The sequence below is a fragment of the Daphnia carinata genome, chromosome 5, assembly GCF_022539665.2.
Source record: "Daphnia carinata strain CSIRO-1 chromosome 5, CSIRO_AGI_Dcar_HiC_V3, whole genome shotgun sequence".
NCBI classification, from domain to species: Eukaryota; Metazoa; Arthropoda; class Branchiopoda; order Diplostraca; family Daphniidae; genus Daphnia; species Daphnia carinata.
The window spans coordinates 7,907,206-7,931,553 of NC_081335.1; the positions used below are offsets into that span (position 1 = coordinate 7,907,206).

At 39.1% G+C, this 24,348-nt stretch overlaps 1 protein-coding gene across 2 annotated transcripts; it reads left to right on the forward strand.

Moving 5' to 3' along the window:
* LOC130703084 (zinc finger protein castor homolog 1-like) lies at positions 1 to 24,239 on the forward strand. 2 transcript variants are annotated; one of them, XM_057524702.2, is made up of 19 exons: positions 1 to 522; positions 4,562 to 4,804; positions 4,940 to 5,848; positions 10,950 to 11,141; positions 11,239 to 11,414; positions 11,501 to 11,642; positions 16,170 to 16,326; positions 17,220 to 17,418; positions 17,582 to 17,798; positions 17,946 to 18,167; positions 18,258 to 18,780; positions 18,866 to 19,022; positions 19,105 to 19,386; positions 19,482 to 20,291; positions 20,381 to 20,810; positions 20,903 to 21,110; positions 21,197 to 21,311; positions 21,398 to 21,506; positions 21,643 to 24,239. In XM_057524702.2, the coding sequence occupies exons 2-19, from the start codon at positions 4,681 to 4,683 to the stop codon at positions 21,924 to 21,926; spliced, it is 5,256 nt and encodes a 1,751-aa protein (XP_057380685.2). In that variant the 5' UTR covers positions 1 to 522; positions 4,562 to 4,680; the 3' UTR covers positions 21,927 to 24,239. The 2 variants fall into 2 exon arrangements, with proteins under 2 accessions (XP_057380685.2, XP_059351225.1); XM_059495242.1 differs by having other exon boundaries at positions 189 to 522; positions 18,255 to 18,780.
* Positions 24,240 to 24,348: the final 109 nt, after the last annotated feature.

Consider the following 24,348-nt stretch of genomic DNA (forward strand, 5'->3'; position numbering starts at 1 on the left):
GCACGCTGCTGTGCTCTTTCTCTCTCTTCTCTTTTTCCTCTCTCTCTCTCTCTCTCTCTCTCTATTTTATTTATTATTATTTTTTTTTTTATTCTTTCTTTTTTTTTTTTTTTTTTTTTCAACCCCCCCCCCAAAAAGTTTTTGTTTTTGTTTTTAGTGGAATTCGGTGTGTGTTTGGTGGTGTGGCTGTGTGTGTGTGTGTGTGTGTGTGAGATTGTGTTTAAAGTGCGTGTCGACATTGGACAGTTACACGTGATTTGACACCGCCCGAATTTTCGGCCACTGTTTGTGGATACATACCTATTTAAACGAAACAGAAAATGAAGTAAAAAAACAAATAATAAATCAATCAATCAAAGTGCTTTTACCAAGTGCCATCCTCAAAGCAAAAAAAAAAAAAAAAAAAAAAAAAGTTCGGTGTCGTTCAAAGTTGGGTGGTGAAAAAAAAAAAGAAGAAGAAATTAGGACGAAAAAAAAAAAAACAAAACAAAAAAAAGAGCTTCATTTCCATATAGACCCCAGGTATTTTCATTTCCATTTAAATAAGCATCGATTTTTTTTTTTGCCTTTTTTGTTTTGTTTTTTTTTGAAAGAAAAATTCGGGTCAAATTGCCATCTTTTTTTTTTTTGTTGAGTTTTTGAAAGGTGTATTTTGTGTGTGTGTGTGTTTATTAGTGTGCGTATCGGAATGAATCGGAAACGTGCTGGCGCCAAATCGTGCCTCATGATTGAAATGTGTCTGCCCTTTTTTTTTTTTTTTTTTATTATTCAAAATTTTTTTTATATGAAAAAGAAGAAAAAATTTCACGTTTTAGACATTTCAGACGAACTAATTGGTTCGGGTTTCAAAAAAAAAAAATCTTATAGGCCTTGAATGATTGAGCGTGAAATGTTCAACGGATCTCTTCATTGGTGCGAGAAGGAGAAGGGGAGGGGGGGGGAACAAAAAACAAAAATGTTTTATAGACGTTTCGAGTTGGCCTCGTTTTTTTTTTTTTTTGGTTTTGTTTTGTTTTTGAATTTCAAAAATTTCGATTTTTGGCATTGGTTAAAGTTGAACGCCGGTTTCCATTCTGCCGGGGGATGTCGATTGCCAATCTTGTTGGGGGGGGAAAGGGTTGACTTCTCGTGAATTGAATCGAAAACGGCTGTACGCGTAAAGTTTTAAACAGGTACAGATAAAAAGAAAAAAAACGAATGGCGATTAGCATGAAAATCAAAGAGTGAAAGTGAGTGATGTGTTTTAGTAATTGAAAGCACATTGCGCCCTTTGGCTCTTATCAAGCAACGTTTTTCATCGAGATTTTGGATTTGATGTATTTTTGCGTCTGTAAGTCGATCAAACCACCAATGACGATTTCACTTGATTTTTGTTTTTAAAAAAAAAAAAAAAATCTGGGCTACTGGGCAAATTGCATTAATGAGGAAGTCATCAAATTTGATTGCCCCTTTTCTTTTTCTTTTTTTTTCTGTTTGCTTTGAAAAGCAGAAATTCTTTCTTTCCTTTTTTTTTTTCGGTCGTTACAAATAATGAAACGAAAGTTATTTCACGACATAAATCTCCTTTTTTTTTGTTTCTAAAATGAAACGAACGTTTTTGTTTTGTTTTTTTTCAATTCGAGAGTTCACCCAAAAGGAAACGTTCAATTGACATAGTCGTGTCCTCATTACTTCCTTTCCCTCCCCCCTCTTCAAATCCCCCCCCCCCCCCAAAAAAAAAAATAAAATAAAATAAATAAATTCTGTTTTTCTTCTTTTTTTTTTTTGTTATTTCTGTGTTTCCATCTCCTGCTCGTTTCTGTGAAAAGATTGACTCTTCTCTATACGTTGCCCGGTTGAGACAACGGCCCAGCGCCTTATTGACGTGATTTACGTCTCATTCGCTTTCTATAAACCGTCGTTTTTTTTTTTTGTTTGTTTTGTTTTTTCGTTTTTAATTTGAAAAGATTATGCGTACCCATCATAAACAGGAAAATGAAATCGGCGTGCCTTTTGTTTGTAGATCAAACATCGAACGTCCATTTCTGTTCGTACTTTTCTTGAGGAGTGTAGGAGAAAAAGAACAAAACACCTGCGTAAGTGTGTAACGCGTATTACCGAAACCGTACAGCCCGAATTGAATAACTTGTATTTAAAAGAAAAAAAAAAAAAGAAAAAGAAAACGTGTGTATATATAAATATATACAACAAATGAGTGATAGATGTGGAACATCATCCATCATGCTGCAAGGGCTCTTCGTATTAGGAAACGGTTATTTCTTTTTTTTTTTTTTTTTTTTGCGTGTGCAACAAAATAAAACCAGATCGTTTTCTTTTTTTTTGTGGGGGGAAATTTATTTTATTTTTTTTTTTTAATTTTTTTCAGACGAGAAATACGTAAAAAAAAAAAAAATATGGTCATTTAGAAAAAAAAAAAAAATATCAGGTTCTAATCTCGGGAAATAATCTTTACGTTTTGGTCATATTTTATTTTTTTCCTACATGTTTTTTTTTTTTTTTTTTTTTTTTGTTTCTCGTGTTGTATCTTTTTTGGTAGAAAAAGAAAAATTTATTCAAAAAAAAAAAAAAAATCTGGCCAGTATATATATACATGCGTGTATGAATGTGTGTTAAATATGGCAATGGCCTTAAGCCGTACGCGCCAGGTGCGAGACGCGACTTATTTAGACAAAACGTTCCCCCAATCTTCTTCTTCTTTTTCTTATTTATTTATTTATTTTTTTTTTTTTCTATTCTGGTTTCTTTTTTTTTTTTTTTTTTTTTTTTTCTGTTGATGTCTCCTCCTCCGGCCATGTACTCTCTATAAATACATCTATAAATATATTTTTCTTTTTCTTTTTTTTCCTTAACAAACTTTTGCCAGCAGCCTCTGGAAATGTTATTATTGTATCACTGGCTGTTTAACCACTTGGATTTTCTTCCTACGGGAATTTTATTTTTATTATTATTATTTTTTTTTTTTTCTTTTTGATGGTCATAAAATAACACTTGCCCCAGCTGGATTAGCTGTTCAATTCACAAAACTCTTCTTCCCTCGCTTTTGCATGTGGATGACGTCAGCAAAATGTTTTCGGTCGTATTGTTGTGCTAAATATCATCTTCTCTATTTTTTTTTTTTTTTTTTTTATCTTACAGTTCACAGAATTTTTGTTTTTCTTTTTTCTTCTATAAAAAAAAAAAAAAAAATAAAGTAAAATCAGCATCCATCAATTTAAAAAAGAAAAAAGAAAAGAAAAAACACATTTCCCGTCTCTTTCTATAAGGTCTTTTGTGTGTGTATATAAAGTGTGTGGTGTTTCTATGTTTTCCTGGAATGTCAAGGCTACATACAAGTATATGAGAGTTTGGGGGCTTTAAAAGAAAGAAAAAAAAAAAAGAAAAATCTAAACATCTCTCCGTTCGATTCGAAACTTGGCCTGAACGTCTGCGCTGCTATAGTTGTAATTCAATCACGGCCGTCTATAACCCGAAACCTTCAGCTGGGGCTTTTTTTTTATTTTATATTTTTATTTACCCCTTTCTTTTTTTTTTCTCTCTCTCTCTCTCTCTCTGTGAACGTTTTTTTTTTCTCCTCCATTTCGTTTTCAAACTCATTTTTTAACATTTTTTTTTTTTTTTTTTTTGAATTAATTCAAAATGTTGACTTTATCGGTTGTGGCATGCGCACCATTGTCTCCATTCGTACGTACACGAGAAGCACAATGCGAGATTTGAAAAAAATGCTTGTTGACGTTTGAATAATTAGATTGACTTCAAAATTCCTTTTTCGTTGGAGATTTATATATATATATACGAACTGTATAGCGAAAAGAAGGAAAACATTTTGTTCCTGTTTCTCTTTTTTTTTTTTTTTTTAACGCTAACGGTTTGAGGCCAAAATGCACGCGAGATTATACCACCCGCCATCGCCGGTCCACATTTGGTCATAAATCTATAAGCCGATTTCCTTTAAGATCTTCATTTTTTTTTTCTTTTTCATGACCAACTTTTCCGTATACGTCCTGATCTATTTCAATCATAAAAAGTTTAACAAAAAAAACAGATGACGATCGGGAATGAACGTACGGTGGGGTGCAGGTATATATGTTATGTGCCTTCGTTTTTTTTTTGTTTTTTGTTTTGCATATACGCAATGGGTGTCACGTCACGATGGTGTGTGTCCAAAGGTCGATGACTTTGACCAACGTATCACGTACGGATCATTCCCTCCCTCCCCCCCCCCTTTTCGTTCGTCGCCTCACTGCCTGCTCGAAATGCCGAACGTTATAGTTCTATTTCGCGTGAGACAGCCACCTCGATCGATTTCCCAAGGCGATCAGCTTTCCAATCAATTCGACTTTTTTTTTTTTTTTTTTTTCGAATCATTATTTATTTATTTATTTTTTCATTTATCCCTTCATTTCTTTCTCCAATCCATTCGTATTTCTTAAAAATCTGTATACGTTTTTTAGCAAGTCATAATTAAAACGTGCAAAACATTTGATTGATTGACGTCAAAAAAAAAACAAAAAAAAACAAACTGAAATGTTGTTATTTGATGAAATCATTTGATTTCTATTAGGTGATGGGGGTCAGGTGATAACGCTGACACGAAGTGGCACCCCAGCCTCGTTCAACTACCTGCCATCACATATATACGTATAAGAAGATCAAAGAAAGGAAAAAGAAAAATCTAAACAAATGTCTACCAGTTGCACGTCAGCGGCTTTGGCAGCCACGACGTCGGGGTCCAACAGTCTGGCACGCAACACCAGCGGCGCTACTTGCGCTGCCACTCTCTACGCCTCCATAGATCTTCATTCAGGTTCATATAGATTTCTTTTTTTTTTTTTTTTTTTTTTTTTTTTTTAGGCTTTTTAATTTCGAATGTAATTCGAATGAATCTTGACATTTTTTTTTTGAAACGTTCGCGCACGCGCTCTGTCATTGACATGAACAGACGATGCTGATGTGGGAAGCGGCGAGGAGGCCAACGTGGACAAAGATAAAATGACACCCGTCTTGCCCGTCTCGATGCCGATGATGTCGGCCTCGACTCGACGCAACAAACGCAAGAACTTCCAGCCGCGCAACATCAGACCCAGCGATTCGCCAGACGGCGATGATGACCAAGACAATAACGAAATGGAATTGACAACCAACCAAACGGAGGACGGAGCGGACGGCCATCCGCCGACGCGGGCCGTCGTTGGCGAAGCCGACGTCACGTCGATCTCTTCCCGCCGTTGCGATCTTAAAAGCCAACACGAAGACCGAGGGGAGAAAGGGATCCTTCTCAAAGAAACATCGTCCGATAGAGGAGGTGATGTCACGTCGTCTCGTTCCACAGACAAACTCGGCCATCGGTTAACGGACGGATACAGTCAAGACTTGGCCGGGACGAACAGCAGCAGTCAGAGCAGTCAATCGGCCAGTCACAGTGATTTGCATAGTTGTAGGGAGGGTAGTCGCGATAGCAGCCGCAGCACGAGCCGGAGCAGTAGCCGGGGTAGTAGTAGCCGGTGCGCTAAGAGTGCGGCCGTAGATCTGAGATTGCGTCCGGCCTCCAACAACACGGAAGAGGACGATCAAGAGGACGATGCAAATGGGCAGATGTCCGGCCTTCAGATGAAGACGTGGATGCTCTTCTGGCAGCAGCAACAGTCGTGCGTCGATGGCGCCAAACCGCCTTTCATTGCGCCTTGCGATTCGCACGAGCGTCTCGGAAGGGAGGACGCGAACTCGCAGGTCGAGCCAAACGCCAGTACGCGACGTGCGGATGAGAAGGCGAACGCAACCCACGACTACGCGGAGGTAGCGATGCGCGAATTGCTCGGCATCTACCGACTGCAGCGCCACGCCGACGCAGGTAGGACGAAAAAAAAAAAACGTTATTTTAAAGCGGAGGGGTTTGTGTTGGATTTTTTGAAGTGGGTCAATCCTATCGTCTGTTTGGCGACGTGTACGTATACGCGAGATGAGTCGCTGCTGTGGAACAGCAAACGAAATGCCAAAAGGAGGGAGAAAAAAAAAAAAAAAAGAAAATAATAAGAGACGCGATCTCTTTTCCTTTTTTTTTTCCTGCGTTTTGGCCAAATTGTGTGTGTGGAATTCAACGTTTTTTTTTTTTTTTTGTTGAAACCCGACGCGAAATGTGTCATAACCCCAGAGCGAGAATAGTTGAGATTTTCTATAGATGCCAAACTCTGGAAAATGTAGCCTATTTCGCATTGTTTTCATTTCAATTGTTTTGGGGTCTTGCTTTTTGTTTTGTTTTCGAAATTTGATTGGAATCGGGCTAATAATGTCAAAAGAGCTACTTGTGAGTTTTCGGTTGAGGCTGGCGCAAGCATCTGGCATTTATCCTATCACATCCATCATCTTCTCATTGTTTTATTCATGACTTTTGGAGTCTTGTTTTTTAACGTTTTCTCGCAGCTTTGCATAACTACATCATTGTAATAATGTTAGGCGATCGGAACAACTGTTTCTTTTCCAGCCCGTTGATAGTCATTACTTTTAATCAACACACACACACATATACAATTTTAGATTCATGGGTTACAGTTTCGCGTGGCTAGCCAAACTTCCCCCCTCAAAAAAAAACATTTTTTTTTTTTTTTTCAAAGAAATTGCAACAAAAAAAAAAAAAATACGCTGGTCTGAAAGAATTTCACGAAGATGCTGAAAATAAAAAATCTTTTAAGTCTAAAAAAAAAAAAAAAAAAAAAAAAAAAAATTTTAATGGTTTCCATCTTGAATTCTTTCCCTGAGGGTGTTACGATGTTTATTGCTTTGGCTCAGGGGGCCTTTCTGCCGAAGAAAAAAAAAAAAATAAAAAAGGCAGACGCACACAGAAAATAAAAAATAAATAAATAAATGATAATAACTGCTGGCAGGCCGTGCGAGATTTTAATATTTTTATTTTTTTTTTTTTTTTTGTTCTCTGAAAAATAGAATGAGCGCCTTTAGCGTTCATTGCGATTTTTGACTGCAAAAAAAAAAAAATTAAATATATAAATAAACAGAGGGGGGGGGGGGGAGGGCAATCAAGAGATTTGTTGTTTTGGTTTTTAAGGAGACGCAGGGGAAAAAGATCTGCTCCGTGTGCAATCACAATCAATCTTATTAGATCTTTTTTTTTTTTTCGAATGCTTTAGAAGAAAAACAAAACAACGAAACAATAGTTGAACGAACGTTTTTTTTTTTTTTTTTTTTTTTTTTGTTTTGAACGCAGTGCATTCCAACATATTTTTCCCTTCGGAAGGTCAAACGCTGGCAGCCATTTTTACGGGCCTTTTCGTCCAAAAAAAAAAAAAAAAAAAGGGTTAATTTCATATCTCTTTTGTGTGTGTGTGTGTGTGTGTGTGTGTGTTGGGTCTATAAGCTGTGGCGTTCTTCTTTACGGATGATTAAAGACTTTGTTGTCGCCTTGAACCACAGAACCTGTTTTCTTCTTCTCGGGATTTTTGAAGAGAAAACGACGTGAGAAACGAGAGGAATTATATCTTGCAGACGAAAACGAACGGCAAAGATGTGAATAAATCTATAATTTTTTTAGGGAAAAGCAATCAAACACACAAAAAATAATATTTATTATTATTGTCATTATTAGTTATTACAAAGAGAGTTTAGAAAAAAGAGAGAGAGAGAGAAAAAAAAAAAAATAAATAAATAAAACTGATAAAATAGAAGCGAACTGAAAATGCGCCTGCAGCGCTCACGCTGACCTCTTGTGGCTCTCCGTTATCTGCAACATTAATTCCAGAAAGAGAAAAGGCTACGAAAAAAAAAAAAAAAATGCGAGGAAAAAAACAAAAAATAAATAAATATTTTTATACACAAAAAAAAAAAAAAAAAAAGAAAAGAGAAGAGAAGATAGACATGCGCATTTGAAAATAGGATGGAGAGAAATACGAGATGGCCATTGTTTCTTACCTCTTTTTTTTTCCTCCTTCTTACGTCCATCCACTCAATAGATTCTTTTCATCTTCTAGAAAAAAAAAAAAAAAAAAAATTAAAAATAGAAAATCATCTATTCTGTAAAAAAAAAAAAAAGGGATAAACAGTATCTTCAAAAAACGTTTTCTATTTTATTTTCCCTAAAAAAGAAAACGGCCATTTTTTTTTTTTTCCTCTTTAAAACCTTATTCGGAAAATTAACGAATCTCTACCCCGGCTCCCGACAAAGTTTTTTTTTTTTTTTTTTTTTTTGCCTGTAGGAACATTAAACATTAAAAAAGAAAAGACTTGAGGCAATGTCTGATCCACTTTTTTTTTTTTTTCATCCGTCCTCGTTTATTGCTTTTTATTTTATTTTTCCCCGACCAACGATGACTTAAAAAAAAAAAAAAATAATAATAATAATAAAAAAAATGCCGAAGAAAGCAGCAATTTTTTTTTTCGTTCCAAAATTCCCCCCCCCCACAATTTCGTGTGTACATTATGTTGTTATGTAACGTACCTAAAAAAAAAAAAAAAAAAAAAGGTAGATAGAAAATTTAGGTCCGTCTATTAGTTTATATAAAAAAAAAAAAAGACGATCGGTGCCTCGCTTTTTTTTTTTGTGTGTGTGTGGATAATTTCATTCCGTTTTTGATGACCAAGGAGGTCCTCTGGCCATTTCACAACAATCAAAGCTTACACAACAATAAGATAATTTTCTCGGAGAATTTTAGATTTAAAGAAAGAAAAAAGCAATGTCTCCCTATTTGGATGAATGCGTACAACAGCCAAAAAAGAGATGGAGGAGGGGGGGGGGTCTAGGGCAATGATAATTGGAGCAATTTTAGATTGAAAGCATTTTAACATTCTCGTGGGGAAGGCCAAAAAAAAAAAAAAAAAAAAGACCCATTGACGAAGTTTAACGATTGGCCAACTTTGAATTTTGTTTGAATTGTTTTCTTCTTTTTTTTTTCTAGTTCAAAACAATTTGAACAAATTCTGGACGTTTATTTATCTCGTATTTTTTTATTTTTTTTGCGGTTCGAACCAGACAAAAAAAACAAACAAATGCAATAATAGCATTAATTAAACAGCATCCCTGTCCGTTTTTCAATGGAATCTTACACACACACACACATACACACACGAAAATGTTCAAAATTCGTCATGAAAATGTAGGACGGGCTCTTCCACGAAATTGATCGTTAGTTGTTTTCGTTATCACGATACGTTGAAAGCAATCGTCGATGACGCAATAGCCTCATCTATAATAACACTGAAGTGCATTGAAGGTCTGTCTGCGTACAATTTAAACGCGTAATTTGTCTCTCAGCGATTTTGATCTGTGCATTGACACACGATTTTCTTTTCGTTTTGGTTTGTTTTGTCTGTTTGTACGGTTCAAAACGAATGAGATCGGCCGCTTACAATGGGGAAAGAAAAGGAGTTTGTCAGAACCGGTTTCTTTAGCTCATTCAACGGCCGGTTTTTTGAAAATCAAAGCGTCCAAAAGATATCCGGTTCTTTTGGTTAGGTAAACTGTCAACACAAGAGGGGGTCACTCTATTTTGAATCGGATGTCGATTTTTTTGTGTTTTTTGAACCGCATTCACGCGCTCCTCAATGGCACGTGCTAATGACGACTAATCGTTTTGCTCGTTGACGTGTTCCTTCTGTTCCATTTCCCCGTTCTTCGCTCCATACACCTGACATTGACGTGTGTACTGTACAGACAAATTTGCATACGAAGGTGAAACGATCGAATGCGACCACGACATTTGACTACTAAAATAAAAATCAACTGCGGGCCTGATCTTAATAGAAAAAAAATAATAATAATTTCATTTTTGGCCAGCTGCCAAACGTTTGTCCGGCAGGTCGGGTCGCGTGACACACGCATGCACTTTGAAATGGCGATCGCCTCGTATTGCGCATCTCTCCTTTTTATTATTTTTTTTTCTTTTGGCAAAACGATTGATGTTGGTGACAGTGTTCACGTAGATTTCTTTTTTTTTTTTTTTTTTTTTAAATATATGAAAATTTAAAAAATGATCATTTGCAAAACGGATGTGGCATAGCGATACGCCCCGTGAACGGTGGAACATAGGCGTCGCTGTTGGTCACGTCACCCTTAAGCGTCGTTTGATAAATTATTTTTAAAAGCACGGTTGACTCTATACGCTGTTAGTTCATCTCAAACGACAAAATCAACACACAAAAAATATCAACTGATTTTTTTGTGTGTGTGTCTGTATGTTGTATTACGTATTTTTTTTTTTTTTTTTTTGGCCTGTTTCTTTTTGATGGATTACACATTGGCGTACAATTTTTTTTTTGTTGCTTCCAACTCTGCCGAATCGTATGGGCACCCCACCACTGGATCGGGCCAAAAAAAATAATAATATAAAGGGAAACTCTCGATGTTGTCAATATACCATAAGGAAAAGGACTGTCAGATGAGCGAGGGAGCGAGAGGGGGGAGACGACTATGAACCTAATCACACACGCTAAACGACCATGATGGATTGACGTTAGGGGAGAGAGACACATCGTCGTGTGCAACAAAGAGATAGACGAGCAGGACAACATACACTCACAAAAAATAAAAAATAAAAATCATACGTGACGTCAAAGGAAGTCTCGCGTTGTGGAAAGCGTTAACACAGGAACGGTTCATTAGCTACTTGTACATAACGTTCGGGCCCGTCTCTGTGTTTTTTTTTTTTTTTTTCTACGAACGTTTGTCATCAATCAATCTCGTCCTGTTTGAAAGTTGTTCAAGGACTAGCAAAAAAAAAAAATAAATAGATATTAAGTTGGCGTCTTTTCGAATGCCAAAATCACATCGTTTCCCACGTTCAAACTCCATAGGCAAATGCATAGCCTTAACTTTGATCGTATAATTGATAGGCCTGATCAGCCGTTAGATTTTTATTTTGTCCTATTCTTTAACATGATGTCTGTAAATGATACAAAACTGTTTTATTTTAATAAATCTCATGATTTGCATTGTTTGTTTTTTTCAGGGCAAAGTTCAAACGTTCGCGCCAGTTCGCCTATTGGTCGATCAGCCGCAGAAGGTCAAACGCGACCAGTTGACTCGGTTGGCATCGGTTCATTAAGAACATCATTGACATCTTGTCAACAACAACCACCCACCCCACCGCACACGCCCAAAACGTCGACCACGACCAGTGGTCAGACGGCCCTGCCACTCGGTTCGTCTTTTATCATTTCCCTTGTTTTGGTTTTGATCGCATGTCAAATGGTCGAGGTGTCTGACCAAATTCATTTTGCCACTCGTTGTTTTCACAGGCAGGACGAGTGACTTTAACGAGCCATCTCTCAGGGCTTTACAAACACACATCCAGTCTATTCTGAGTCACGTGACATCGTCCACATCCAGGCAGCCGTCGCCGTCCAAACAGCTGACCAACTGCGATGATTCGCCTAGCGGTGCCGACGTGCGACCAAGGTCTACGAATCATCAGGTGTGTGTACAATCTAAAAAAAATAAAAAAGAGAGAAATTGTTTTATTTCATCTTGGCCGTGGTAATAAATTTAAATTAAAAATAGGATGGGGTGACGTATCCGTTGAAAGCGGCCAGTTTCGCCAACATCGATCTCCACGTGGACGTCGATGATGACGTCACAGGGCAGACCAAAGGCTTTTACGACCAGCACGAACTTCAGCAACTAGCGCCTACTAATTTAGCAGGTCAGCCATTTTTTCTTTTATTATTTTTCAAGAAAAAAAAATGAGGAGAGAAGGGAGGAATTAGTTTACGCTTAAGGCGATTATGAATATTCGAGATTTCACGTGGAATCATCAGAAACGACACACCTTTGGTACATTGGACAGCCGATTTCGTGTTACGCACGTTAGGGCCATCTTTTCGTTCGGACAAGGTGCGGTTTTTTTTTTTTTTGTTTTTGTTTTTGTTTTTATAACACATTTTATGATTTACGAAGAAAGCAAAAACAAAACACGTCTGAAAGAAAGAAAGAAAAAAAACCCGGGGACACGATTGATGAGGAGCGACTTGTTTTTTGTTTTTTCTTGTTTTTTGTTTGTTCAAAAATGATGGCATTCGATATTCTCAAATTTGGGATACATAAACATGCGTGGCTTTTTTTTTTTTTTTTTTTTTTTTTTTTTTTTTCGCCGGTTGTCGTTGGGGTTCGAAACAGAAAACAAGGAAGAATTTCGAAGAAAAGAAATAAACATTGGACGACTTCTCGGAAAAAAAAAGGGAGAGATTGCATCAAAGGATTCGTCTGCGTTCTTGGGAAGTGTCAATATTCTTTATTTGAGGGGGGGGGGGGTATTTCTTATGTTTTATGTTTGTTTGTTTTTTTGGGGAGCTTTTAGTTTTTGGAAAGAAAACTCGTTTCTGGCAGAAAAACGTTAGATTCCCGAAAGAAAAATAAGAATGCACAATGAAAAATATAAAAAACCGGATGAGGAACGGTAAATGACACAATAGACCCATATGGCACCCCTTTTTTTATTTATTTATTTTTTTTTTACCCCATTCACCCCCTTTTTTTTTTAAAACTTGAAGTGAAAAGAAAATCCCAGCCGAATTTTTCTTTATATTTTTCCATTTTAAAAATAAAAATAAAAAATTGAGCGGGAAACACCCCCCCCCCCCCCCACCCGGAAAAAAGGAGAGAGAGAGAGAGAGAGAGTGCACTTAAGCCTTTAGCTTTCCCCTTTCCTGTTACGTACACACAATGGAATTTTTTTTTTCCTCCCCTTTTCTTATTTTTTTTTTTCCTTTCCGTCAGTCCCAGCTCTTGCAAGTACCTCTTTTCAATGACGAGTTGAATTATTTTTTACAAAAAAATATCGCAGCGTGATGCAACATGTAGTGGAGAGAGAGAGACTGATAGGACAACACGTACGGAAAGGGGGGGGGAAAGAAAATCCTTATTTTTTTTTTTTTTCTAAATAAGAAATAAATAAAACATATTTTTTTAATTTGATTTTATTAGATCTCAGCGAAAGAACCCCATTTTCCCGCGCACCCCCACCACCCTCTCTATTCAACTCGCTATCTGCTGTAATAATAGTTTTTTTTTTTTTTTTTTACCTTCTTTATTGTGTTATTCTTAAAAAAAGAAAAAAAAATACTCTGGGCAAAAAAATTTTTCCTTGGATAAAAGAAACACAACAGTGGAGGTTGTTTGTGGCGGCCATTGTGAAACGGGGGGAATTTTTCATTTATTTATTTTTTTTTTTATTATAAAGGTGGAGGATTTCTACTTCCATTTTTCATTTTTTTAAAAAATAAAATCTCGTCCTCCAATAGCTTTTCCCTCTCTCTCTCCTTTCAGGCCAACCCTTTTCATATTTTTTGTTATCCCTTTACGAGTTTTACGTCGAAATACGCAGTTGCCTGATAATATAACGTGTGTGCTCTAAATATTTCATAGAAAAGAAGAGAATTTTATTGAAAAAAAAGGGGGAAAAACGCAACGCGGCTCGATGTATTTTTTTTTTTTTTCCGGTTAAACTTGCTAACGGTTATTTCACAAATCAGGATTATGTTTTGGTTATCGTTTTCTATTTTTTAAAAAGCATAGACGAATAGATGTGGTCGTTTTATTTCTCTTTTTTTAAAAACCTGAACAGACGCCAGTTGTCATGTCGTCTCTCAAGTCTTTAGGCAGCTGCATCGCTTTTCTTAATAACAAACGAAAGGGACTTGGACATTTAATTTTTTAAAAATTACTTTCGTTTTTTTCACAAATGGATCGATCACCTGGTCAATGCGATTGCAAACATTTGTAATAATAAAAAAAAAATGCCTGAAAAAAATGCAATTGAAATCATTTCAAATCTGCTTTCCCAACGTTTATAGGCCTATCATCTTCGTCTGTCTGTCCCCCCTTTTTTATACCAAAAAAAAATTGATTAATAATGAGGTTGATTTACCTGCTCGCATCAACACACATGGCTAGACACTTGCGTCAGGGAGATGCAATATGTAATAGATTGTTTCTTCATCCCCCCTCTTTGTTTTCTAGATCTCCCCCCCCCCTTCCCTATCCGTATAAATATCCTTTCGCGCATCGATTCACAAACGATGTGAAAAAAAAAAAAGAAAAGCGATTCCCCTCTACGATCTCTCTCTCTCTCTCTCCCTTTATTATTATTATTATTTTTTTGTTTCATTTAAGTGGATTTTTGTGTAGGACTCAAAAAAAAAAAAATCAAAAGTTTTGAGGGGAAAAACGAGTGAAACATAATTTTTTGTGGCCTTCTCTCTCTCTCTCTCCTCTTTTTCAAATTGAATGGCTGTCCCTTAGAAAGAAAAAAAAAAAAAACTCTTCCTCCCCCAGATGAAAAAATACGTTACCGCCAAAAAAAAAAAAAAAAAAATTCTATTGAATTAAACATCCTCTCTATCATTCAAATAGATGACGTATCACATCATCTTCAAATCCCTTCCGTCTCTCATCGTATTTTTCTCACCCCTTTCGTTTTTTTCCCCTCTCTTTTCTCCCTCAGAAATGTGAGAAAATTCTCGTTTTCCCCCTTTAAAAAAAAAAAAAAATGATCATTTTTTAGGAGGAAAGATAACAAAAAAAAAATTATATTGTAAGGGGTTGCAACGTACGAAACTGATTGCAGGTGTGACATCCGTCTTTTTTTTTTTTCGCGCAGGGAAGATTTAAACAAGCACAGCTCATCTGTGACACTTCATTTTTTTTTTTTTTTCTCCCAACCACCCTTTTTTTTATGTTATGTACGCAATACAACCGAAAGAGGGGGAGATCTAATCTGAAAAGAAAAAAATAATATAAAATCCAGAAAATCACAGTAAACAGGGGAATCGGGGTGGGAGGAGCGGAGGAGGGTTTCACCTTTAGTTGTACGAGCTGCTATTGTTAAAAAAAAGAATACAGGGTGGAGGGGGGGAAAGGACTGATCACATGTGGAAGAACGATGGTCTTCTTCAATCTAATGCCTTACGTGTATGTGTGTGTGTGTGTGTGTGTATACAACACACACACGTAGTTTCCAGCAGGAGGGAGGCAGGCAAAAAAAAAAAAAAAAATACATATATCCTGGAATCATCCATTACAAATACAATAAAAAAAAATGCGGACACGTAAAAAAAAAAAAATAAAATAATAATAAACGGGGAAAAAAAAAGAAAAAAAAAAGAGTTTACCCTTTTTTTTTTTTTTTTCGAAAGAGTAAAAAAATTACCAAACATCTGGTTTTTTTTTCTCTTTTCATTTTCTATTTTTTTTTTTTTTTTTTTTTTTTTTTTTGCCTACGCTGAGGACACACCCTCTCTGGGAAACACGTACGAGGCGTGAAAGGCTTAAAAATCCCTATGGTGAATTGCTCGATGGCTCTTCTATGTCGTCGTTAATAAGAATTGAGAGGGGAATGTTCCAAAAAGAAAAAAAAAAAAAAAAATTGGGGGACATAAAAAAAAAAAGGGGAGAAAAGAAATTTAACGGATTTCACGCAATTCTGGAACATCTCGTGGGATCCAACCAGCATCTTTTTTTGATTAAAAGAAAAAAAAAAAAAAAAGAGCCCATCTCTCTCTCTCTCTCTTCCTGTTTTCTCTCCCCTTTTCTTCCGAAAAAAAAAAAAAAGAGAAGCAGTTCGATCAAAGGGTTCATTTGAGTGTGAGCACCGTCGATGAGAAACATCGACGAGTTTTGTCTCCTTTTTCAGGATGTTTTTCCCTTTTTTTTTTTTTTTTTTTTTTTTAGATTTTCCAGGGTAAAAAGGGAATGAAAGGGGGGAAACTGTTCCAACCGGTTTTTTTCTATTGTGTCTTGTCAGATTTCAAGAATCGGATGATGTCGCCCCGTTTTTCCTTACGCAATAGATGCGCTTTTTCTTAAACCCCCCGTCTCTCTCTCTCTCTCTCTCACTTCTTCCGCCACATCAAATGAAAGATAAGGGAGGAAAAAAAAAAATAAAATAAAATAAAAACGTTAGAGCCGGTAGAAAATCGATCTTAAGAGCGGTACGCTCATTTTTGACGCATTTTTTTTTTTTTTTTAAGTTAAAACATTTTATATTTCTAAGGAAAAAAAAAAAAAAAACCCTCAAATTGCGTAACGGAAAATCCACTTTCCGATCGTTCAACAATTGAAACGGGCCAATTTTTTTGTTGTTGTTGGTTGTTATTCTTGTTTATATTGAGCCCTGTATTTAATTGTTGCGCCCCCTCCCCCCTTTTTTTTTTTTTTTTTTTTTTTAAATAAGATGGACGACGCAACGCGGCCAGCGCATCGAGCGGGAACGGGACGGGCAGCAGCGGAAGCGGCAAGAGCAGCGCCCCTATCGACTACAGCCGCTACGTCAAGCGTTTCGGGAGCGCCGCTGAATGCGGCAGTCCGTATTGCAAAGATCTCAACTACAGGTAAGGGTTTTTTTTTATACGATGTATTATTATTTTTTTTTTTTTGTTAAGGGAGAAGGTTGGGGGGAACGCGAATAAATTAGTTTTTTGGATATCGAAATGTTTTGAATTGGTAAATAGCTATCGTGTGTGTGTGTGTTCTCCGATCCAAAAAGAATGATAAGCGAGATCAGCTGTAACCCCCCCCCCCCCCCTGCAGGGTGCTTCACCATTTTTGGGAGAAGGAAAGGGAAAAAAAAAAAAAAAAAAGGAATAGAAAACAACAAACATTCCTTAGTCAATCGGGACAGTTCTCCGTGTCACGAAAAAAAAAAAAAAAGAAAAAAAGAAACGTCTCAAAATGTTGACATTCTTTGAACAGCAGAATTTGACAGACGAGAGAGAGATTCATTTTTTTTTTCTCTCTCTCTGTTGCTTTACCGTCCGTTTATATATAAATATTTTTTACCCATTTCTGGTGTTCATTTCTTTTGAAAAAAAAAAAAAAAAGAGGGGGGGGGGAGTTTAACTGTTGATACGGAAATATAGAAACGAAACGGAGCCGAGGCATTTTGAGAGACGGAGTGTGTCAGATAAAAAAAAGAAAAAAAAAAAAGAAGAAAATATTCGTTGCCAAATTTCAAATCAAAGTCGGAGCGCCACACACACACACACACACACATACAACCAAAATGCCTTGACGTTCGGCCAGAAGTTTGTTCAAGTGCGGCCAGCAGTTGAGTCACGGCCGCATTACTTCGATCCTTTAGACTTCAATTTTTTATTATTTTTTTTTTTAGTTCGACCATTCGATGCGAAATCATTGCCCCCCCCCCCCCCCCCCCCCCCCCCGTTATGTACGTTTTTAACGCACGTGTTGTCGCTTTTTTTTTTTCTTTTCAATCGACTTTTAGGGAGCATTTCCACTGTTTGGATTGCCATCCGCGCGTTTTCGTCAAAAAGGAGGAAATGATCCGACACTTTAAATGGCACAAGAAGCGCGACGAGTCGCTCCAGCACGGATTCATGAGATATTCGCCAGGTGATGATTGCAACGACCGATACCGCGGATGCCCTCACAATCGCAAACAGACTCATTACCACTGCGTCAAGGTACTCGGACATTTGCATCGTAATTAAGCCCATCGAAATCCAAATGCAAATCTAATCTTGTCCTTTCCTCTTCCTCCTGCTGTTCGGCAAACGCATTTTTATGGCCATTTATTTATTCTTTTCTTTTTTAAATAAAATGCAAAAAAAAAAACAACAACAAAAGGATACGTGCGATAAGGTGTACATTAGCACGTCAGACGTACAGATGCACGCCAATTACCATCGCAAGGACTCGGCCATCATCCAGGAAGGTTTCCAACGTTTCCGCGCCACCGAGGACTGCGCCACTGCCCATTGCGCCTTTAATGGCCAGCGCACAACTCATTTCCACTGCCGGCGGCCGCCTTGCAACTACACCTTTAAGAACAAAGCCGATATGGGTATGATTTTTATGATTTTTGCGATTTATAGATTTGATTGTAGATCATCACAAGAGTTCGCTTTAAGGCCGAGCTGACAGCGTACCAAAAAATAGTTGGCGATTTAATTTAATTTTGATAAAAATCTGTTGTTTGCTTGATTATTAGAAAAACACAAGAGTTATCACATTAAGGACGAACAGCTGGCACGTGATGGATTCAAAAAATTCATGAAAAACGAGGCGTGTCAGTTCGACAATTGCCGCTTCTCGCGCGTCTGCAATCACATCCACTGCATCCGCGAAGGCTGTACGTACGTGCTGCACTCTAGCGGCCAACTTTATTCGCACAAGCGCAAACACGAACGACGAGACGCCGAACTCGCTTACCGTTAGTCATATAACAAAACGAAAAAGCAAAGCGATTTCATGTTTCATTTTCCTGGATTTTCCTTTTGCTACTTATTTTTGCGATCAGAAGATGGCGCTGGCGGCGGCAACATGGCGGCCATTGCCAACACGGATTCGACGGGAAGCAACAGCAACCCGTTGACGACCTTCCCATCGACGAGCGCTTCTCCCGCTCTACCTGGACTACCTGCTGGACCTGCTGGAACAGACGAAGCCCATCGAGGTCCGTTGGGTTTGTCCACATCGGATCTGTCCCGGTTGATCAGCGACCCGTCCGTGGCCGCATTCCTTTACGGCCGCATGCCTTCGTTGCTCAACCAGTTGGAGATGGCCCACTTACAACATCGGCAGCGGGCCGATCAAGAACAGCGAATGCTGGCCGCTGCCGCAGAGGCGAAACTCCATCAGCTGAGGAATTCAATGTCGATAGGGGGCCGTCCTGACCGCAGTCCTTCACCTGTCATGACCGAAGACGACGCTTTCCGATTGTGCCTGGCCAAAGTCGAAACGGGCAAACCGTGCCAGCCGGATTGCCAAATCTACCCCAACGAACACTACCACTGCCGTTCCGATGGATGTTCCCTTTCCTTCAAGTAAGCAACGTTGCCAATCCTTAGAGAAATTCATCATTTGAGAGTTGAACTAAGGGGGAAAAAAAATTAATGATATGCAAATTAGGTCAACAGAAGCGGCCAAGGAACACTGGCGTAATCACGAGCAACAGGAACAAATAAGCGACAATTATTACATCAGCGTCGAAGAGAATGAGCAACCCAACCCGTGCCCGTCCAGCTGCCCTTACCAAACGAGCAAACGGCACTACCACTGCTGTTGGGTAACTGACCACTCTTTTTGCCTTTCATGTCATAAAAACCTAAGAGGCTTAATTTATTCGTCTGCTTGTTTGTGCATAATAGGATGGCTGTGCGGAGATCATTCTGTCCACGGAGAACGCGTTCCGGCGGCTGGATCATTACAAGATGCACGAGTACTCGAGGCGCGGTCACCAACCTGCGGTGGTGGCGCCACCTGTGGCAGCTTTGAGCGGCCTCGGTCATCCGTCTGGTTCCAGCGGTAGCAAAGAGATCACCTTCACGACGGGCAGCTCCACGTCGACCAGCTTCTCGTTGGATAGCATGTTCCGGCGGAAACGTGGCCGGCCTCCAAAGAACCGGGTTATCGAAGTTTGGAACGAGCCCGTAAGAATTTTCACGCTACATTTTATTTTGTCCATTTTTTTGTGAACGAAAAAAAAAAAGAGAATTTCAAATGAAAATTGAATTGGTTTTTGTAGTCATCGATGAATTCCGGATCGGGTGCACCGGACACACCGCAAGCCGTGTTCACTAGTTTCAAGTTGCCGAAACCATCGACCCCGCCGCTAGTGCCTTACTCGTCGGTCGGAAGTAGTTCCAGCCATTTTGCACCGCCGCTTTACGGAATATCAGGTCCGTCTCATTCGGCCTCGTCCAGCCGATCCAACAGCAGTGAATGGAAGAGCCAGCGAACGTTATCGCCTAGTCCGGAGCGTTCTGAAGCCAGGCACAGCACGAGGAAAGGTCAATCAGCTGCCGATAAGTGCGCCCTCCTGCTCAAGCGGAACAGTTCTCCCGCCGGATCGTCTCCGGCACTGCAGCATCCGCCACCGGCTCCGCTGCGCTCGCCGGAATCGCCCGTTAAATCCATCACAGTGGTCAAAGCGGCCGGAACGTTTTATCCATCGTCTGCGTTTCCGACCAAGAACGAAGAACTCGGTCCTCGTTTGATGAATTCATCACTAACGCCACGCCCTCTTTCACCGGTTAACCTTCGTTCAACCGGTGCCTCGTCGTCGGGTCATCGGGAATTGTCGTCTTCTTCGCCCACGCCCATTACGACGCAGAGTTCCTCCTTATCGACTCGTAGTTCCTCGTTATCGCCTTCGTCGTCGTCGTCTGTTTCGCCTTCGCCGTCAGCCAATCACAGCGCGGCTGCCACCACCTCCCCGCCAACGCCGGCCATTCTTACGGAAAAGCCTCAGGCGTACGGACCAGACCACTCATGCGGGCGGCCATTTTGCAAACTGAAACGCAGAGAACATTACCACTGCGCCGTCTGCAATCAGGTACCAGCGTTCGTTCGCAACCTTTTTATATAAGTAGAAATCGAATTAAAATAAATGGTTGATTGCATTGCGTTTCTGGTTTTTGACAGGCTTTCTCGGAAATCGATAAATTGAAGCCGCACGTTCTTAAACATTGCACGGGAGCACTGAGTCCCACGTTGAACCAATGGAGCGGCAACAGTGGACCAGGCCCATTGCCGACCGATGTTGCATCGATAGGCGCTGGAGCTTCCGATCGAGTTAATCAAACGGCCAATTGCAAAGACATGGACGCCAAGAAGGAAGAGCTCTCGCGAATGGCGTTGTTTAACAATGCCACCGGATTAGGGACGTCGTCGCTTCCACAATCGGAGGCAGAACTGCGCGATCTGGCGTCGAGATCTTCGGCAGCCCTTCACGCCCTCAGTTTCATGTCGCCAATGGGTGGGCCCTTTGGTCTCGGCTCTCCCAGTCAGCTAACTGGCAATCCGTCTTCGTTTCACTCGCCTGGTATGCATCAGACCATTTACGCTGGATCAGGTGAGATCATCATTTGCGTACATCAACAGCAACCACGTGCGCGGTGCGTGTGCCGAAGGAAAATGAGGATAATCGTTTCGCTTTGCTTCAAGGTTTAATGTTGAACAACCCGATGGGAACGACTGCTGCTTTCAACCGACCCATGAGTCCAGGTAAAACGGCGTCGCAGGGACACAAGAGGCCGTCCTCGTCACCTATCGATCATTCGATGCTGAGCCCCGAGGCCAAGAAGATGCGATTCCCAAGCAACATGCGACTTCTGAAAGACGAGCCCGTTCCAGACGGCTACGTTCGGTTCAGGTATTTTTCTTTTCGCGTATTAATATCTTGTTAAACTTGTTTATTTAATTTGTTTTAATAAATAAATAATGTTATTTTTGTGGCAGGTTCAACGAAGATTGTCAGTATTCACAATGCGGTTACAGAGAACACCAGACCCATTTTCACTGCATGCGTCCAGATTGCGGTTACAGTTTCTGTGACAAGACTCGCTTCGTGCAGGTACGTAACCATCTCGCTGCAATCAGTATCCAATGATTTGAACATTTGATTGAACTAATGTTTCTTTTTCTCTTTCACTCGGCCAGCACACTGCCCGTCACGAGAGATTGGACACGTTGATGGGAGGTGATTTCCAGCAATACCGAGCCAACGTCGGATGCGGACGTACCGGCTGTCTCTACACGGCCAGCCTTGGTAAGTTGAACATTTCGGTGCATATTATTACGTATTCAATTCTTATTTTCTTTCTATATTTAATATTTAAATTTATCTTTTTTACGCCATTCATCGTTGATGTATGTATCGTTCTTCCTGGTGCTGCCATCTATAGGCACGGTGCAGAATAAAGCCTCGCATTTTCATTGTCTCAAATGTGATTTTGTCTGCACGGATACCAACAAAGTGGTGGCTCATCGTCGCCAGCACCAGAAAACAGACTCGATCCTTGCAGCCGGATTCGAGAAATTCACGCCTTCGCAAAACTGTCGCGTCGACAGCTGCCCGCACTCTAACAAGCAAACGCACTACCACTGCCTCAAATGCTGCTACGCCGTTCTCGGTTTAGCCCAAATGTCAGCCCACAAGTATCGCCATCTCGAATCAGCATCCTCGTGAGCGTGCGGAACCGACCTTTTGAGGTCATTCATCGAACCGTTTGTTAAGGTATCGATGATCGAAATATTGGAGAAACAATTGAGCTGGCGATCGATCGCCCACAGCCAAACATCATCCTACAACAGTATATACATAAAATAAGATTTCAAATTCTATCGTTGAGGTAGGGCGTAGAATATATTTCCAATTAGAAATTAGGTTTCTAAAAAAAAAAAAACATGTCACGACAAGCATTTCCATGCGACTCAAAGTTTTACGTAATTTTCTAGTTTACACTTCCTCGTAAGCGAAGGCCCGCTTGCCCCATGCCAATTGTATCCAATTCGACCTCATGCGCCGGATCGCTCCGAAATATTCGCTTTCCAATTTTAGAGTCCACTTTTTGTTTTCTTTTGATTCGAGTATAATCAACGCCTAGTTCTCTATTAGTATTCAAAAAAAAAAAAATAAATAAATAAATAAAAATAAACAAAAAATTAAATGAGACTAGAAATTCGAGGCAAACCAATTAAATGTTGGTTGGAACTAGACAAGGACGGAATTAACATTCACGGGAAGGGCCACAGATCAATGCGTGATTTTGCTGTTGTTGTAACAATGGGGTGAATTATTGCGATGAAATGGGAATGTGATTCCTCTAACGTGGTTAGCTCATTTTTTAAACCTTCACGCTTCTCATTGGGAATGAAAAAAAAATTAAATTTTGATTACCGACCAGATAAAGTAAAAAAGAATAAGCAAATCGAATTTTTTTGTTTTTCGTCAGGTATGCGGTGAAACCGTCTGATGTTTACCAGATAAAAATTGGTCACTCGAAAATTGTACGTAGGTCGTAAAATAGTCTTTCATGGAAATGGCATTTTTTGTTTCTTTCTGAAAAACAAAAACAAAATTGAAATCTTTCGGATGCGGCATTGCCGCGTTGAAAGTCCCACATTTATTCTTGAGAAAACATCTGTCCTAATTTTGTTCTTCTTCTTCTTCTTTTTTTTTTTTTTTTAATCGTACAGTACGTGTTTATTTATTGATATTTTGTGTTGGGGGTTAGTTCTTGTTTTATCGATATAATTGAGTTGATCTTTTATACTCAAGTGCCATAATGACGAGGACGAGTTAAGAGATAAGAAAAAAGACAAATTGGTTCAATCAATTTGAAATGGAACAGTGCCAGTAATATGAAGATTGTCGGTCTTCGCAGCAACACACGGTGTTTCGCTGTGGTCAAAGCGGTGCCTATTCTCCTTCCTTTTTTATTTTGTTTCCTCCTCCCCCCTCACCATTGCCAACAAACTGTGCCCATTATATAGTTGATAGCTTTATGACTTGTGGATAGTTGTGATCTTTTTTATTTAAAGAAACCGAGAAACAGGTTGATCTGTGCCATCATGATACGTAGACCAGGCTCACTCTTCAATTCTATTGTCAAACCAACGTAAAAACATATTTGCCCGGTGTCTTTTTTATAGCTGGAATATCCATTATTTCGTCTAGTTTTTCGTAAGTTCAAACGTTTATTAAGTCTCGAAAAGTAATTTCTCTCTTTCATTTTGCTCCTTTTTTTTTTGTCTTTAAACAAAGATGTTTTCGTTATTGCCGGATATGGCCGCCACGCGCGCCTTTTGGCATCGTAGTTTGTCTGTGTAATTCAAGTGCTTTAAGAATCACTTGCCCCGTGCCTGATTATATAGTATTGTGCATGTTAGCGGTCAGAAAAAAAAACGAGCCAAACCCAATTTTGAATTTTTGCCACTTCGGGATGGGCTAAAAGATCCCAAACATCAGGAAGGAAAAAAAAAGAAATTGTGGAACATTTTTTGTTTGTTTTGTTTGAGAGCCTTGATAAGAGTTTCCTGGGACCAAACAAATCGGCTGCAACGTCGTATCGTTTACTCCCGACCGTGCGTGACAGGCACTTGCTTTCCGGTCTGAAAAGAAAAAAAAATATTCAAAGTGGTCTAAGAGCACGTGCCTTAATGTAAGGAACTGATTGCCAACATGCGCAGGTTGGAATGCGAAACTGGTGTACTGTTACTTCCCACCTTTGACTTTTTGCTGCTCGCCGACATTTGTGCTCCTTTGTTATTTCTATTGGCGAGAATGGCCATCGCTTATGTCGCGCGGATGCGTCACTACGTAATAAAAAAAAAAATGCCTGTCTAACTTGGATGTCATGATGATGAGAAATGCATACGTATGTCTCTTTCCTTCTGTGAAATACACGCTTGAGGAAGTTTGTCTCAGTAATAAAAAATGTTTTGATCACGTGTTTCTATTGTCTTTCGAAATTTCAAATACAATTTCGAGATAATTAAATCGTTCTGCCAATAGTTTTCTTAGATAACAGATGGACTCAAAATGTTAATATTGGACATATTGTTAGGAAATGTTTGCATTTAGGCATTTCTTGCTGACACAAACACTG